Genomic DNA, 17336 nt, shown 5'->3' on the forward strand with positions numbered 1-17336 from the left:
TTTTTTTAATTATTGAACAGAAATTATTCTGATGTAGTCCAGTATATCTTTTTTTTCACTTTATGGTTAGCAATTTTTGTATCTTGTTTAAGGAATCTTTCTATCCTAAGGCAGGAAGAGAGTCTCCTATATTTTCTTCTAAAAGCTTTATTGTTTGGTTTTCACATTTAAATCTCTAGTCCATCTTGGAACTGATTTTTTTTTTTTTGTTTGGTGAAGGTAGGCATCAATATCAATTTTTCTCTTTATGGATAGCTGCAAACTGACCATGCACCATTTATTGAAAAAACTATCTTTTTCACACTGCACTGTCACCTTTGTCATAAATCTAGTGACTCTCAGCATAGTTTTGATTTATGAGTGAGGTTGAGGATCATTTTCTTTCTTTCTTTTTTTTTTTTTTTTGAGACGGAGCCTTGCTCTGTCACCAGGCTGGAGTGCAGTGGCGTGATCTCGGCTCACGCCTCCCGGGTTCAAGCAATTCTCCTGCCTCAGACTCCTGAGTACCTGGGACTACAGGTGTGCACCACCACATCTAGCTAATTTTTGTATTTTTAGTAGAGACGGGGTTTCACCATGTTGGCCAGGATGGTCTTGATCTCTTGACCTCGCGATCTGCCTACCTCTGCCTCCCAAAGTGCTGGTATTACGGTGTGAGCCCCTGCACCCGGCCTTTTTTTCTTTCTTTCTCTTTTTTTTTTTTTTGAGACAGGATCTCACTCTGTCACTCGGGTTAGAGTGCGGTGTCACGATCACAGCTCATTGCAGCCTAGACCTCTTCAGGCTCAGGTGATCCTCCTGCCTCAGCCTCCCGAAGTGCTGGGACCAAAGGCATGTACCACCGTACCTGGCTAATTTTTTCTATTTTTTGTAGTGACCAGGTCTCACTATATTGCTGGGCCGAGCTCAAACTCCTAGGCTCAAGTGATATGCCTGCTTTAGCCTCCCAAAGTGTTAGGATTACAGGCATGAGCCACTGTGCCCAGCGTTTTTTCTTTTCTCCTTTTTCTTTTTTTTTTGTTTTTCTGAGACAGAGTCTCACTCTGTCACCCTGGTTGGAGTGCAGTGGCGCAATCTTGGCTCACTGCAGCCTCAGTCTCCCGGGCTCAAGCGATTCTCCTATCTCAGCCTCTCAAGTAGCTGGGACTACAGGCATGCACCACCACACCTGGCTAATTTTTAAATGTTTTTGTAGAGAGTTTTTGTAGAGAGGGCATCTCCCTTTGTTGCCCAGGCTGGTCGCAAACTCCTGTGCTCAAATGATCCTCCACCTTGGCCTCCTAAAGTGCTGGGATTACAGGTGTGAGTCACTGTACACAGCCTCTTTATGTTTAATATATATTTGCATTTATTTCTTCTGTGACCTGTCCATACTTGGTCCCACTTCTGTCAGGCTCTTGCTCTTTTTTCTCTCTGTTTTTTGAAGTTCTTTATACATTAGGGATACTAGTTCTTGATGACATCAATTCCAAATATATATATATTTTTTCAGTTAGAATTTTCAGACCTCCTTTTATCTCTTGTAATGAGCAATGATTTCACCTACATGTCAAGAATTGCTGTTTTCTTCACATCTAGAGGGACTTTATGTCCTTCATTCCTCTCCTTTTGCCATTTCTGTCCTCTCACTGTGGAAGTATAGCTATATTCTTTGGGAAGCACAATTGATCCTTGAATAGCACAAGTTTGAGCTGCATGGGCCCATGCATATGCAGATTTTTTCCAACCAAATGCAGATCAAAAATATTGCAGGGTGCCACCCACATGGATAGTCGACTTTTCATATATGCAGGTCCCTCAGGGTTGACTGTGGGATTTGAGCAGATTTTGGTACATGAGGTGGTATTGGGGGGGTCCTGGAACCAGTACTTTCACATACCAAGGGATGACTGTATTTGACAGGGTCAAGGTGGGACTGATTTTGAATCTCTTATTCACCTGGCTGTACTGCTTTTCTTTCCACTACCTTTGCAGAGTATGCTCCATCTTTGAAGATTTGTTTTTATTTTTTATTTTTTTTTTTGAGACCAGGTCTTGCTGTCGTGTCTTTGAAGATTTTGTAGAAACCCTATGTCTCTTTTCTGTAGTTATACTTCCCCTCACAGACATTATCTAAATATTAGATAGTTTGTGGTCTATAAAAAGATTTATCAATTTATTCTTTCTAACAGGAGGGAGATTGTTTCAAGGTCAACTCCTTCTCTTTTATTCCATTCTTTAAAAAAAATTTATCATTAAAGAAAGTACTGTCCTTGTACGGTGGCTCACGCTTGTAATCCCAGCACTTTGGGAGGCCGAGGTGGGCAGATCACCAGGCCAAGAGATCGAGACTATCCTGGCCAACATGGTGAAACCCCGTCTCTACTAAAAATACAAAAATTAGCTGGGCTTGGTGGCACGTGGCTCCCAGCTACTCGGGAGGCTGAGGCAGGAGAATACCATGAACCTGGGAGGCGAAGATTGCAGTGAGTCGAGATCACGCCACTGCACTCTAACCTGGCGACAGAGTGAGACTCCATCTCAAAAAAGAAAAAAAAAAAAAAAAAGTACTGCAGCCAAGCACAGTGGCTTATACCTGTGATCCCAGCTATTTCAGAGGGGGAGATGAGAGGATCACTTGAGGTCAGGAGGTCAAGGCTGCAGTGAACTGTGCTCATGCCACTGTTCTCCAGCTTGGGTAACAGAGCGAGACCTTGTCTCAGAAAAATAAAAAAAGACTACTGTATTATCATTATAAAATAATTTAAACATCCCGCGTAGACTGTGCAGAAAGTCTCCCATGATTCTGATTGTTGGTCTGCCTCATTTGTTGTAGTGAATATGGCTTTGCCGAAAAGGTGGTGGAAGGGATGTTCATCATCGTCAATTCTATCACCATCAAGATTCACTCCAAGGCCTTCCACGCTTCTTTTGAATTGTGGCAGCTCCAGGGCTATAGTGTCAACCCCCACTGGCAGCAGAGTGACCTTCGCCTTACCCGCATCACTGACCCCCACCGAGGAGAGGTGACAGCCCCGTCATTGTGAGGGGAGAGAATGGGGAGAGATTCAAAGTCGGACTAATTAAAGGATATTATTCCCACTTTGTGGATTTCCTCAAATGTTCCCCATTCCTGGGAGCCCAGAGGCCTTTCTGTCCAGTGTTACTGCTACATCCTTTCCTTAATTATGGATCCCCAATTCACTGCTTTTTCTTGGTGGGATCCCAACTGAGAGTGCTGGGAGTCTCTGCTTTGCCAGTTTTTTTTCCTTGGACTTCTTGCTTCTTGGTTAATTTCATTCACAGGATGAAGGATTTTACTTTCTCTCCTTCCAGGTTTTAACATTTAAGGAAATAACTTGGCAAACACTCCGAATTGAGGCAGATGCTACAGACAATGGTGATCAAGACCCAGTCACCACTCCATTGAGGCTTATTACAAACCAAGGCAGGATCCAAATAGCCCTCAAAAGAAGAGTAAGTGTGTTCTCTGGCCTCATGAAAACTTCCATCTCTTATACTATGAGACAGCCTGGATTTGGTATTCCCTTATTGTTTGGAATGTTACTGGCCCCTGGAATGGCAGTTGAAAGGGGAAGGCCTATAATTCAGTGTTGCCCAACATGCTCTAGTAATAGAATGTTTCTACCTTCCTGTTTTCTTAGTTTTGGAAACTGCAGTTTTTGCCCATATGTAGGGACACTGACATAGGCACCTGGCAGTTGACTATTGCTGCTTTTTTTTAAATGAAGGAAACTTTAGTAGTTTTGTAAGAAATTCTCTCTCCAAAGTGCTTGATACTTTCACATATTGGAGATTGAAAAGACGCTTCTGAAACTGATTGGGCAACACTTTGAAAGTTGGAATGAACAAGGTAATAAACCCCATGTTGTCTGTGGCTTCCTCAGACCAAAGATTGCAATGTGATATCCTCCAAGCTGATGTTCCTGTTGGATGACCTGCTCTGGGTGCTAACTGACTCACAGCTCAAGGCTATGATGAAGTATGCAGAGTCACTGAGTGAAGCCATGGAGAAGTCAGCCCAGCAAAGAAAGAGCCTGGCCCCTGAACCTGTACAGGTTAGAGATAAAACAGACACCCTTGGTATGCTAGGGACTCAGTAGGCCAGACCTAACTCATACTAATGTAGGTGTAATCTAGTCTTTATTTGGGAAATTTGTCGTTTACTTCTGGGTATTCATAGGCTTTGCCTGCACCTCTGATTTTTCATTTATTCTGTTCACTGGGTACCTCCAGTGTATTAAGTATACAGTGCTGGCCACTGGAGAAGAAAAATGGAATACACCTCTTGTTCCTGTCCTTGGGGGTCTCACTGTCTTGAAAGATGGACCATAAATGAGTTATTACAGTATGGTGTGATAAATGCTGTAATAGAATAAACAATATGCCATGAGAGCACAAAGAAGAGGCATCTCACTACACAGGCTGAAAGAGAGCATTTAGGGAAGACATCCTAGAGGAAATGTTTTAGCATCAGTCCACTAAGACCTGGTGGGCGAGAGCCGGGAGGGCAATTCAGAACTATGAACTGTATTCCAAAAGTTATTAGATTTTAATTATAATTAGGCTTTGGGAGTTTGGGTGATATAATTGAAACAGACCTAAGTGAGCTACTAGGCCAACAGTTATGAAAGGGAAGGAACATCTTGCTAAACTGTGGTTTTCCTCAGGCTGGACCAAAGCTTAAAGAAAGCCTACAAAGGATCTTTTCAGGGTCTGGACTTCCTGTTTCTCTCTCTGTCACATGTAGATCACCCCACCAGCTCCCAGTGCCCAGCAGTCCTGGGCCCAGGCATTTGGTGGCAGCCAGGGCAACAGCAACAGCAGCAGCAGCCGCCTCAGCCAGTACTTTGAGAAATTTGATGTGAAAGAGTCCTCCTACCATCTGCTCATCTCCCGCCTGGACCTGCACATTTGTGATGATAGCCAGTCCCGAGAGCCAGGTACCCCATGAGGCCTGAGCCTGGGCTGGGTGGTCCACGTTACTGTCTAGTTCTGGGCAGAGCCTGGGGATGAAGGCTCTTTTCAAAAGACACTGTGGAGTACTTTGGTTGGCTTCCCTTAATCACAGGTATTCCTTGGGCCTCAGCCTTCCTGTGGTAGCCCTGTTTGTTTGAGGGCTGTTCAGCCTTTAGGGTGCAGTAGAACCACATGTCATACTTAATAAAATACAGATGTTGGGCCTGTCCCCAAATACCTCTAAATTAGAGTCTTCCATGGTAGAGTTCAAGCAGTGTAAACTTTTTTTCCCCCTCACCAAAGTTCCTTAGGCAATCCTAATGCTTATCAGAGGTTGAAAACGACTGGGGTGAGATTTTAGGTAAGTAAATTCAACTATAGGAAACCTCAGAATTTTTAGATGTGGGATCAGTTTAAATATTTATTGTGTGTAAATGTTCTCTTCCCAAGCAAGGTTATGCTGTAATCTCGACATACTTAGAACAACTGGCATTATGTATATGTTTACATTTATTCAGAATGAAAAAAACTAATTGACTCATTGCTTTCCTTTATGAGCCGTGGGGAAATCACTTAATCTTCTGCTTAACCTGTTTGAGTTTCCACATTCATGAAACTGAGTTAAATCATGTCTCACTCATTTACCTCAAAAGATGTTGTCAGCTGGGTGCGGTGGCTCAAGCCTGTAATCCCAGCACTTTGGGAAGCCGAGACGGGCGGATCACAAGGTCAGAAGATCGAGACCATCCTGGCTAACACGGTGAAACCCCGTCTCTACTAAAAAAATACAAAAAACTAGCCAGGCGTGGTGGCGGGCGCCTGTAGTCCCAGCTACTTGGGAGGCTGAGGCAGGAGAATGGCGTAAACCCGGGAGGCAGAGCTTGCAGTGCGCTGAGATCCGGCCACCGCACTCCAGCCTGGGCGAGAGAGCGAGACTCCGTCTCAAAAAAAAAAAAAAGTTGTTGTCAGGCTCAAATGAGCCAATATGCTGAATTTGGAGGACCTTGATTATAGGCTAATATTAAGTTTTATTACACTGCTGCTTGTTTCTTTAAAACTATCTCTGTGTTCCCTTTAAGCTCTCCTTTGCCATCAGCTCTTGGTTTTTGATGCTTACATATGGTATTAAATAGATTTTTCTCTTGCTGGCTTATCTTCTCTGAAGGCTTTGTTTACCTTATAATAAGATCTAGATTCACTGGCCAGGCACAGTGGCTCATGCCTGTAATCCCAATACTTTGGGAGGCTGAGGTGAGAGGATTGCTTGAGTTTAGTAGTTTGAGACCAGCCTGGGCAACATGGCAAAACCTTTCTCTACAAAAAATTTAAAAATTAGCCATAGATCAGCTGCAGTGGCTCATACCTGTAGTCCTAACACTTTGGGAGGCTGAGGTGGGAGGATCGCTTAAGCCCAGGAGTTTGAGACCAGCCTGGGCAATATAGTGAGACTCCATCTTTTAAAAAAGTAATTAGCCAGGTATGGTGGTGTGTCCCTATAGTTCTAGCTACTCAGGAGGCTAAGGTGGGAGAATTGCTTGAGCCCAGGAGCTCGAGGTTGCAGTGAGGCATGATTTGTGCCACTACACTCCAGCCTGGGTGACACAGTGAAATCCTGGTTCAAAAAAAAATCTTGACTCAGTTTCCTTGGGTGACCTGCCTATTCATTTCTTCTGGGGCATCAAGCAGCACTGCCTCTCCTGCTTGACGATTCCTTGGTCTTGAAGTTATTTCAACCCTCCTCTACTCTCATTCTGAAAGGAAAGAAAGGAGCAATGACAGTGCAAAGATTGTTTTTGCCACCACAGAAAATAATTTGCCACTCACTCATTTTGGAAGTTTGTTACTAAAACAAGTATTATTATTATTATTATTTTTTGAGACGGAGTCTCGCTCTGTCTCCCCGGCTGGAGTGCAGTGGCCGGATCTCAGCTCACTGCAAGCTCTGCCTCCCGGGTTCACGCCATTCTCCTGCCTCAGCCTCCCGAGTAGCTGGGACTACAGGCGCCGCCACCTCGCCCGGCTAGTTTTTTGTATTTTTTAGTAGAGGCGGGGTTTCACCATGTTTGCCAGGATGGTCTCGATCTCCTGACCTCATGATTCACCCGTCTCGGCCTCCCAAAGTGCTGGGATTACAGGCTTGAGCCACCGCGCCCGGCCTACAAGTATTATTTTGTTTAGTTTTTTCTTCCAAGTGTTACCTAAAGGCTTTGGGTATTTTTTGCTTTGATTGTTTGTTTAGATTTTGTTTTTAATTGTTTCAGAAGTCCTAATTAAGAGTACACGATTGAGTTTCACCCTGTCACTTGATGAGGAATGTTTAATACTGTTCTCTTCAAGTGCCAGAGTTCTGTAATCCATACAAAGATGTGAATGACTGTAGCTTTACCATTCATTTATTAAACTATATTGATCTTTTTGGTGGAATTTGAGGAAGTTTTAGATGAGACATTTTAAAATATGGGAATAATTCGCAGCCTGCCATACCCAGGTGTGGTGTGGGGCAGAGATCAGGGAGAGTTCTTGTAACTCTGTCTGGGATTTGGGGAGAGAGGGGAAGGGATAACTAGGTAATATAGGAAGGGCTTCAAGACTTTCTGGAGTTGTTCTGTCCAGTACAGTAGCCACTAACCGCATGTGACTACTGGGCACTTGAAATGTGGCTGATTCAAATTGAGATGTTCTGTAAAGGTAAAATAAACATTGGATTTCAAAGATATGTGTGAGGTCCATGACTATGCCAAATGTCATGCCCAGGGTTAGGTTCCAGCCCATGCTGAGGTTGAGGGGAGTGGGTGGATGGGCAGATAGCTGAAAGAACACTTGGTCGGGGGGGCAGTGCGGATCAGGGGGTAGGCAGGTGAAACGTACTTTTTTTTTTTTTTGAGATGGAGTCTCACTCTGTCACCCAGGCTGGAGTGCAGTGGCCGGATCTCAGCTCACTGCAAGCTCCGCCTCCCGGGTTTACGCCATTCTCCTGCCTCAGCCTCCCGAGTAGCTGGGACTACAGGCGCCCACCACCTCGCCCGGCTAGTTTTTTGTATTTTTTAGTAGAGACGGGGTTTCACCGTGTTAGCCAGGATGGTCTTGATCTCCTGACCTCGTGATCCACCCTTCTCGGCCTCCCAAAGTGCTGGGATTACAGGCTTGAGCCACCGCGCCCGGCCGAAACGTACTTTTATTTAGCAGCTAGCTCTCTCATCAACAGCTCTCTCACACTGTCCCGGCTGCTTGTTCCGGGTGCTCCCATACATAGAGCTGCGTGGGTGGCTCTCCCTTGCCTTCAGGGTGAGCAGCTTAACTCTTTCCCTCTGGGCACAACCCAGTTCCTGGCTCTCCCCTGCCTGTCTGCCAGACAGCCAGTCTCCCTTACAGAGGTCAGTAGCTTCACTCTCTCTGGGCGCCAGCGTCTGCACAAGAGCCGTGCCATGCTGTGCTGTGCCAAACTGAGCCCCAAGAGCTTAGCATCAGCAGGGCAGTTATGCCTTTTACAGACAATAGTGGTACAGGGCCAAGGGATGGCCTTCCTATGTTATGGCTACATGGCTGTGATAACAGGTGGAGTTATACGGTGCTCTAAACTTGCTGAGTCATGCAGGCCTGGACATCTGCCTAGGCATATTCCTTGACCAAAGCACATTCGTGTACTTTACAATATGGTACCAAAAAAAGAGTGTAAACCACCTCAATAATTATTTTCATGTTGATTCTATGTTGAAATAACATTTGGGTATATTGGTTTAAATACATATTATTGGCCAGGCTTGGTGGCTCACACCTATAATCCCAGCACTTTGGGAGGCCGAGGGCGGTGGATCACCTGAGGTCAGGAGTTCGAGACCAGCCTGGCCAACATGGTGAAACCCCGTCTCCACTTAAAAAACAAACAAACAAAAAAACAAAAATTAGCTGGGCATGGTGGCAGGCACCTGTAATCCCACCTACACAGGAGGCTGAGGTAGGAGAATTGCTTGAACCCAAGAGGCGGAGGTTGCAGTGAGCCAAGATTGCACCATCGTGCTTCAGCCTGGGGGACAAGAGCGAGACTTCGTCTCCAAAACTAAATATAAATAAATAAATAAATATTATTACCATTAATTTCACTTTTTATTTTTATTTTTTGAGACAGAGTTTCGCTCTGTTGCTCAGGCCAGAGTGCGGTGGCACAATCTCGGCTCACTGCAAGCTCTGCCTTCCGGGTTCACACCATTTTCCTGCCTCAGCCTCCCGAGTAACTGGGACTATAGGTGCCTGCCATCATGCCTGGCTAATTTTTTTGTATTTTTAGTAGAGGTGGAGTTTCACTATGTTGGCCAGGCTGATCTTGAACTCCTGACCTCAAGTGATCCGCCCACTTCAGTCTCCCAAAGTGTTGGGATTACAGGCATGAGCCAGTGCGCCCAGCCCCAGTCTATATTTCTGTTAGATATCATTACTTTAGAATTATCTGTCCAATATGGTGTTAAATTGCCACATGCAGCTATTTACATTAAAATGAAAATTACAATTAAAAGTTCATTTTCATGTTAATTAAAATTAAAATTAGTTCTTTATTTGCTCTAGCCACATTTCAATTGCTCAGTATAGTCTATAAGCCATAGAACACCTCCATCATCACAGAAAGTTCTTTGGACAGTGCTGCTCTAGAGACTACTTGAAGGCTACACCTGCTGCTTTTTTAAAATTAAGGGGTATGATGGCCTGGATGTTGGAGCTGCTGACTAACATGCTCACCTATCCCTTGGTATTAGAGGTGAAATGATCGGAAACTGGATGGGTCATTGGGGTCAGCACTGTCTTGAGGTGGGACAGCACTGTCTTTTAAAATCAAACTGGATGGCAAAGATAGAAGTAAGGCTTCCCCCAGAAAATAAAAAAAAAAAAAAAATCAAACTGGAGCTCACATTTCAGGCTTCTGAGAGAAGATTGGTGGTTGATAGGGAAGAGAGTACCACTTGCTTTTTAACTGTTTTCTCTTAGGGTAAAGCCTGTTAGCCAAAAACATTCCTTATTTCTCTTTTTTAAGGGCAGGCTATCCTCTTCCCACTAGTTCACTAGAGAATTATAGTCATTTATATACACTATTTACCATTTATGTCTCATATATGATTATGTGTTTACAATTAGATATGTCGATAATTGTTAATTATACTTGATTCCAATTCTACACCATACTATAATATGCTCATTCCATGTAGTTTATTGTTCTTTTAGCTCTAAGCAGCTCCAGCAGAGGAAGCATGGTTGTGGAACCTTCTTCCTCCAGTAGCCTAGGTTATGCATTTTCAGCTGAGACGATATCACCCCAAACAGGTGAAAATTGGCTCTTTTCTTTGAAGCTGTATTGAGATGCAGTCTCATACCATACCGTTCATCCATTTACAATATATAACTCAGTGTTTTTTGATATATTCATAGGGTTGTGTAACCATCTCAATGATCTAATTTTAGAACATTTTGTTTCTCCTAAAAGAAACCCTGTATCCATTTGCTGTCACACCCCTTTTCGAATTTCTAAGCAACCACTAATCTATTTTTGATATTTGCCTAGTCTGGAAATTAAAAATTGGTTTCAGGGGTGCGGTGGGGATCTTAGATAGAACAATCATCTGTGGCCCTCTAAAGCTTAACCCATCCAGGCATGGCGGCTCACACCCGTAATCCCAGCACTTTGGGAGGCTGAGATGGGAAGATTGCTTGAGTCCAGGTGTTCTATTTTTTTAAAAAAATTAAAAAGTAAAAAATAAAGTTTAACCTGACTGACAAAATTTTATTCCTTAGTACTTAATTTATTTCACTGAGTTTTCTTGGGTATTACGTGAGCAGCATTGACAGTGAGTTCATGGAAGATACACAAAATGTGTGGAAGGTCAGTGTTACAAACTATGACAAGCAGATGGCTGTGGTTAGAGGACTTTCTCTCAATCAGTTGCTCCATCTCAAAGTTATATGGTGAGAGGTGGCCTGCAACTGCCTGTTGGCTGCCGTTGGCTGCTTTGCTAGTGTTACTTATGTTTGATCCTCAGTACTTTTGTGATTTGAACTTTGAGTATTACATGAAAATACTTTATTTTAAAATTTTATTTACTTATTTTTTTGAAACAGGGTCTTGTTCTGTTGCCCAGTTTGGAGTGTCATGGCATGATCATAATTCACTGAAGCCTCAACTTCCCAGACTCAAACGATCCCACCTCAGCCTCCCAAGTAGCTGGGACTACAGGCATGTGTCACCACACCTGGCTAATTTTTGTATTTTTTGTAGAGATGAGGTCTTGCTATGTTACCAGGGCTGGTCTTGAACTCCTAAGCTCAAGCTATCCTTCTGCCTCGGCCTCCCAAAATGTTGGGATTAAGGGTGTGAGCCACTGCACCTGGTCTATGTTATTTTTATTTTGGTTTTGGTTTTTTTTTTGCCCGCATGTCTATATACAATTCAGAAAATAGTTTGTTTTATTATTTAATTCTGTAAAAGTTATTCAATTCATCGTTAAGTTAATCAAGTGCTGAAAAAATGTTGACACTATCTGAATGAGTAATAGTTTAAAAGTTATTTTCTTTTTACTTTTTAATTTTTATGGATAATAGGTTATATGTTTATGGGATACAGGAGATATTTTCATACAGGCATATAATACATAATAATCACATCAAGGTTAATCGGTTATCTATCACCTGAAGCATTTATTATTTATTTGTGTTACAAACATTCTAATTTTACTCTTTTAGTTATTTTTTTTTTGTTTTTTTTTATTTTTTGAGACGGAGTCTAGCTTAGTTGCCCAGGCTGGAGTGCAGTGGTGTGATCTTGGCTCACTGCAAGCTCCGCCTCCTGGGTTCACGCCATTCTCCTGCCTCAGCCTCCCAAGTAGCTGGGACCACAGGCGCCCGCCACCACGCCTGCCTAATTTTTTGCATTTTTAGTAGAGATGGGGTTTCACCATGTTAGCCAGGATGGTCTCGATCTCCTGACTTCGTGATCCACCCACCTTGGCCTCCCAAAGTGCTGGGATTACAAGCGTGAGCCACCGCGCCCGGCCTCTTTTAGTTATTTTTAAATGTACAATAAATTATTGTTGACTTAGGTTGCTTCCAAATCTTGGCTATTATGAATAGTGCTGCAGTAAACATGAGAGTGCAAATATCTCTTGGGCATACTGATTTCATTTCCTTTGGAAAAATACCCAGTAGTAGGATTGCTGGATCATACGGTAGTTCTATCTTTAGCTTTTTGAGGAACCTCCATACTCTTCTCCATAGTAGTTATACTAATTTACGTTCCCACCAACAGTGTCCAGGGGTTCCCTTTTCTTTACATCTTTGCCACCATTCGTTTTTGCCTATCTTTTGAATAAAAGCCATTTTTACTGGGGTAGGATGACATCTCATTGTAGTTTTTTGTTTGTTTGTTTGTTTGTTTTTTGAGACAGAGTCTCACTCCATTGCCCAGGCTGGAGTGCAGTGGCGCGATCTCGGCTCACTGCAAGCTCCACCTCCCAGGTTCACGCCATTCTCCTGCCTCAGCCTCCCGAGTAGCTGGGACTACAGGCGCTCACCACCGTGCCTGGCTAATTTTTTTTGTATTTTTAGTAGAGATGGGGTTTCACCATGTAAGCCAGGATGGTCTCGATCTCCTGACCTCATGATGCACACACTCCGGCCTTCCAAAGTGTTTGGGATTACAGGCGTGAGCCACCGCGCCAAGCCTGGTTTGTTTTTGAGACAGAGTCTTGCTGTGTTGCCCGGGCTGGGGTGCAGTGGCAAGATGTCAGCTTACTGCAACCTCTGACTCTGGGATTACAGGCACTCATGACCATGACAGGCTAATTTTTGTATTTTTAGTAGATAGGATTTCACTATGATGGCTGGGCTGGTGTTGAAATCCTGATTTCAAGTGATCCACCTGCCTCAGCTTCCCAAAGTGCTAGAATTACAGGCATGAGCTGCTGTACGCAGCCTCATTGTGGTTTTGATTTTCATTTCTCTAGTGATCCATGATATTGAGCACTTTTTCATATGCCTGTTTGCCATTTGTATATCTTGTTTTGACAAATGTCTATTCAGGTCTTTTGCCCATTTTTAATTGGATTATTAGATTTTTTTTCCTGTTAAGTTCCGTATTTATTTTGGTTATTAATCCCTTGCCAGATGAATAGTTTGCAAATGTTTTCTCCCATTGTGTGGGTTGTCTCTTCACTTTGTTGACTGCTTCTTTTTCAGTGCAGAGGCTTTTTAACTTAATGTCATCCCATTTGTCCATTTTTGCAATGGTTGCTTGTACCTTGGGAGCATTACTTAAGAAATCTTTGTCCAGACCAATGTTGTGGAGAGTTTCCCCAGTGTTTTCTTGTAGTAGTTTCATAGTTTGAGGCCTTAGACTTAAGTATTTAATCCATTTTGATTTGATTTTCATGTATGCTGAGAGATAGGGGTCTAGTTTCATTCTTCTACATATGGATATCCAGTTTTCCTAGAACCAGTTATTGAAAAGACCATCCTTTCCCCAATGTATGTTCTTAATCCCTTTGTCAGTAATGAGTTCACTGTAGATGTAGATGTATGGATTTGTTTCTGAGTTCTTTATTTTGTCCATTAGTCTGAATGTCTGTTTTTATGTCATGCTGTTTTGGTTATAGCACCGTAGTATAATTTGAAGTCAGGTAACATGATTCCTCCAGTTTTGTTCTCTTTGCTCAGCTGGCTTTGGCTGTTCTGTTTTCTTTTTTTGTGTGTGTGGTTCCATATACATTTTAGGATTATTTTTCCCATTTCTGCGAAGACTATCATTGGTATCTATTTTTGTTTTGACAGAGGGTCTTGCTTTGTTGCCCAGGCTGGAGTGCAGTGGTACAATCATGACTCACTGCAGCCTCAACCTCCTAGGCTTAAGTGATCCTCCCACTTCAGCCTCCTGAATAGCTGGGACTACACGTGCACACCACCATGCCTGGCTAATTTTTACATTTTTTATAGAAATGCGGTCTCCCTATGTCACCCAGTCTGGAGTCATTGGTATTTTGATAGGGATTGCATTGAAGCTGTAGGTTGCTGGGGTGGTATAGACAATGTTGATTCTCTAATCCATGAACATGGAATATCTTTCCATTGTTTTGTGTCCAGTTTTTTTTTCTTTTCTTCCTTTGTTCCCTCACTCCGCCTTCCCTCCCCTCCCCTCCCCTTCCCTGCTTTCCTCGCTTCCGCTTTTTTGAGACAGAGCCTTGCTCTGTCACCCAGGCTGGAGTGCAGTGGTGCAATCTCAGCTCACTGCATCCTCCACTTCCCAGGTTCAAGCGATTCTCCTGCCTCAGCCTCTGGAGTAGCTGAGATTACAGGCACCTACCACCACGCCTGGCTAATTTTGTAGTTTTAGTAGAGATGGGGTTTCACCATGTTGGCCAGGCTGGTCTCGGGCTCCTGACCTCAAGTGATCCACCTGCCTTGGCCTCCCAAAGTGCTGGGATTACAGGCATGAGCCTAGCCCTCCTCAGTTTCTTGCATCAGTGTTTTAATAGTTTTGTTATAGAGATCTTTCACTTCTTTGGTTAATTTTATTCCTGTAAACTTAGGAATTGTAAATGGGCTTACTCTCTTGATTTCTTTTTAAGATTGTTTGCTGTTGGCATATTGAAATGCTACTGATTTTTGTGTATTGATTTTATATTCTGCAACTTTACTGAATTTGTTTATTGGTTCTGATAGTTTTTTGGTGGAGTCTTTAGATTTTTTCAAATATAAGAGATCATATCATCTGCAAACAAGGATTATTTGACTTCTTCCTTTCCAATTTGGATACTCTGTTCTTACTGTTGTCTGGTTGCTGTAGCTAGGACTTCCAATACTGTCGAATAACAGTGGTGAAAGTGGGCCTCCTTATCTTGTTTCAAATCTTAGATAAAGGCTTTCAGTTTTTCCCCATTGAGTATGATAATAGGTACAAGTCTGTTGTATATGTGTTTTATTATGTTGAGTTATGTTCCTTCCATACACAGTTTTTGGAAGGTTTCTCTCATGAGGGATGTTGAATTTTATCAAGTGCTTTTTCAGTATCAGGTAAAATGATCATATATTTTTGTTCTTCATTCTGTGATATGTTGTATCTTATAGATGGTTTTGCATATTTGGATCATCCTTGAATCCCTGGGATAAATCCCAGTTGGTCAGGATGAATGGTCTTTATAATGTGTGGTTGAATTCCATTTGCTAGTATTTTTTTGAGGATTTTTGCATCAGTGTTCATCAGGAAGATTAGCCTGTAGTTTTCTCTTTTCTTTTTCTTTTTTTTTTTTTTTCCCCAAGAACACTTTCATGTAGGAAGTTTTCTTTTTGATGTGTCTTTGTCTGATTTTGTTATCGGGGCATACTGGCTTCACAGAATGATTCTGGAAGTATTCCTTCCTCCTCTGTTTTTTTGGAATAGTTTGAATAGGATAGGTATTAGTTCTTCTTTAAATGTTTGGTAAAATTCAGCAGTGAAGCTATCGGGTCTTGGGCTTTTCTTTGCTGGGAGACTTTTTATTATACCTTTGATCTCATTACTTGCTGTTGTCTGTTCGGGTTTTGGATTTCTTCATGGTTTGATCTTGGTAGGCTGTATATAGCTAAGCATTTATCCTTTTCGTCTAGGTTTTCCAATTTATTGCTCATGGTAGTCTTTACTGATTTTTTGAATTTCTGCAGTATTGGTTGTAGTGTCTCCTTTTTCATCTCTCATTTTATTTATTTGGGTCTTCTCTCTTTTTTCTTAGTCTGGGGAAAAGTTTGTCAATTTTGTTTATCTTTTCAAAAAAACTTTTTATTTTGTTGATCTTTTCTATTGTTTTTGTTTCATTTATTTCTGCTTGATCTTTTTTATTTATTATTATTTATTTTCTTCTATTAATTTTGGATTTGGTTTGTCCTTGCTTTTCTAGTTCTTTAAGATGTATCAAGAGGTTATGTACTTGAAATTTTTCTACTTTTCTTTTTTTCCTTTCTTCTTCTTTTTTAAATTTTTTCGAGAGAGCCTTACTCTGTCACCCAGGCTGGATACAGTGGTGCAATCTCGGCTCACTGCATCCTCTGCCTCCTGGGCTCAGGTGATCCTCCAGCCTCAGCCTCCTAACTAGCTGAGACTACAGACATGCACTACCACGCCAGGCTAATTTTTTTTTTTTTTTTTTCCTGTAGAGATGAGATCTCACTATGTTGCTTCAGCTGGTCTCAAACTCCTGGCCTCAAGCAATCTTCCTGCCTCAGCCTCCCCAAAATAAGCTACTTTCCTTTGACCAAAACAATCCTTTTGCGACCCTGGCCACGGGGCTGTGCCCATGGCATCAATCTTGAGGCAGGTGTACTGAGTTACTTGGTGTTATATTAAAAAGGGGGATCCAGTTAAAATTCTGTGCCTTGTTGGTTCCATCCACCCTGAGCATGTGGGAATGAATTAATCTGGATGTGATAGAGATGAGATACCATTGTGCCTAGATTATCACAACTATCATCATCATTTTAGCACCTACCATGTGTCAGCACCAGATTATAATAGCCTTAGACACATAATCTCATTTAATCCTTGTAATTATTACCTCTATTTTACAGCTGAGGAAACTGGAGGACAGAGAGGTTGAGTCACATACCTAAGAAAAAACAACTAGAAAATGGCAGCCTTGAAATTCAAATCCTAGAGGTCCAACACCAGAGGCCATTCTCTTAACAACTGCCTTTACAGCTGAGAGGCAAATTTTAAATGCGTAAAATTGAATCAGCTGGTTATATTCATTTAACAAGCAGTAGAGAGCATCTATTATACAAAGTGCCAGGCACTGTGCTGAGTGATACGGAAGGAGACACAGAGATGAATAAGAACGGAGAAGAGGTTGTGTCAAGGAAGCCCTCACAAGGAAGCCGGGAAGACCAACTCATTCTTGAAGCCAAGTCTTCAAGGATGAGTAGGAACTGGCCAGCTCTAAAGGAGTTTAAGGCACAATGACTAGCACATACAAAGGCACAGTGAAGTACTTCTGCCCACTCCTTATTTAGCTCAATCAAGTCAAATTTTTAAAACTCCACAGTGGGGTCCCTTAGCTGTTGCCCCGGCTCTTCAAAACAGCTGAAAATCAACACAAAACTCCAGTTCTGAAAAGTTTTTACTTAACTGCAAAGTTCATGCCCACAGCAAGCCCATGGATGTGATTTTTGAGAGCCCCTAGGCCTTCTTTCACTTTAGAGCCAACTATATTTTGTTTTCTGAATCCAGTCCCACATGACTAGTTTCACAATTCCTTAGCCTGGGCAGTTTAGCAGCAGCAAATTAGAAAGGTGAACAGGTACAGAAACAGCAGTAAGAAGGGGCAACCAAGGAAGAAGAACTTGGAGCCAGTGCCAGCCTGTAGTCCTGGCTACTC

General features: G+C 42.4%; 1 protein-coding gene across 1 annotated transcript in view; it reads left to right on the plus strand.

Moving 5' to 3' along the window:
• UHRF1BP1 (UHRF1 binding protein 1) overlaps positions 1-17336 on the plus strand; it is a 53575-nt gene that overhangs the window by 7326 nt on the left and 28913 nt on the right. The window contains exons 4-7 of the mRNA XM_011986542.1: positions 2816-3005; positions 3316-3456; positions 3888-4058; positions 4751-4943. Coding sequence (XP_011841932.1) covers positions 2816-3005; positions 3316-3456; positions 3888-4058; positions 4751-4943 — 695 coding nt within the window. The remainder of the gene's footprint in view (positions 1-2815; positions 3006-3315; positions 3457-3887; positions 4059-4750; positions 4944-17336) is intronic.

The sequence above is a fragment of the Mandrillus leucophaeus genome, unplaced genomic scaffold, assembly GCF_000951045.1.
Source record: "Mandrillus leucophaeus isolate KB7577 unplaced genomic scaffold, Mleu.le_1.0 Scaffold3, whole genome shotgun sequence".
NCBI classification, from domain to species: domain Eukaryota; kingdom Metazoa; phylum Chordata; class Mammalia; order Primates; family Cercopithecidae; genus Mandrillus; species Mandrillus leucophaeus.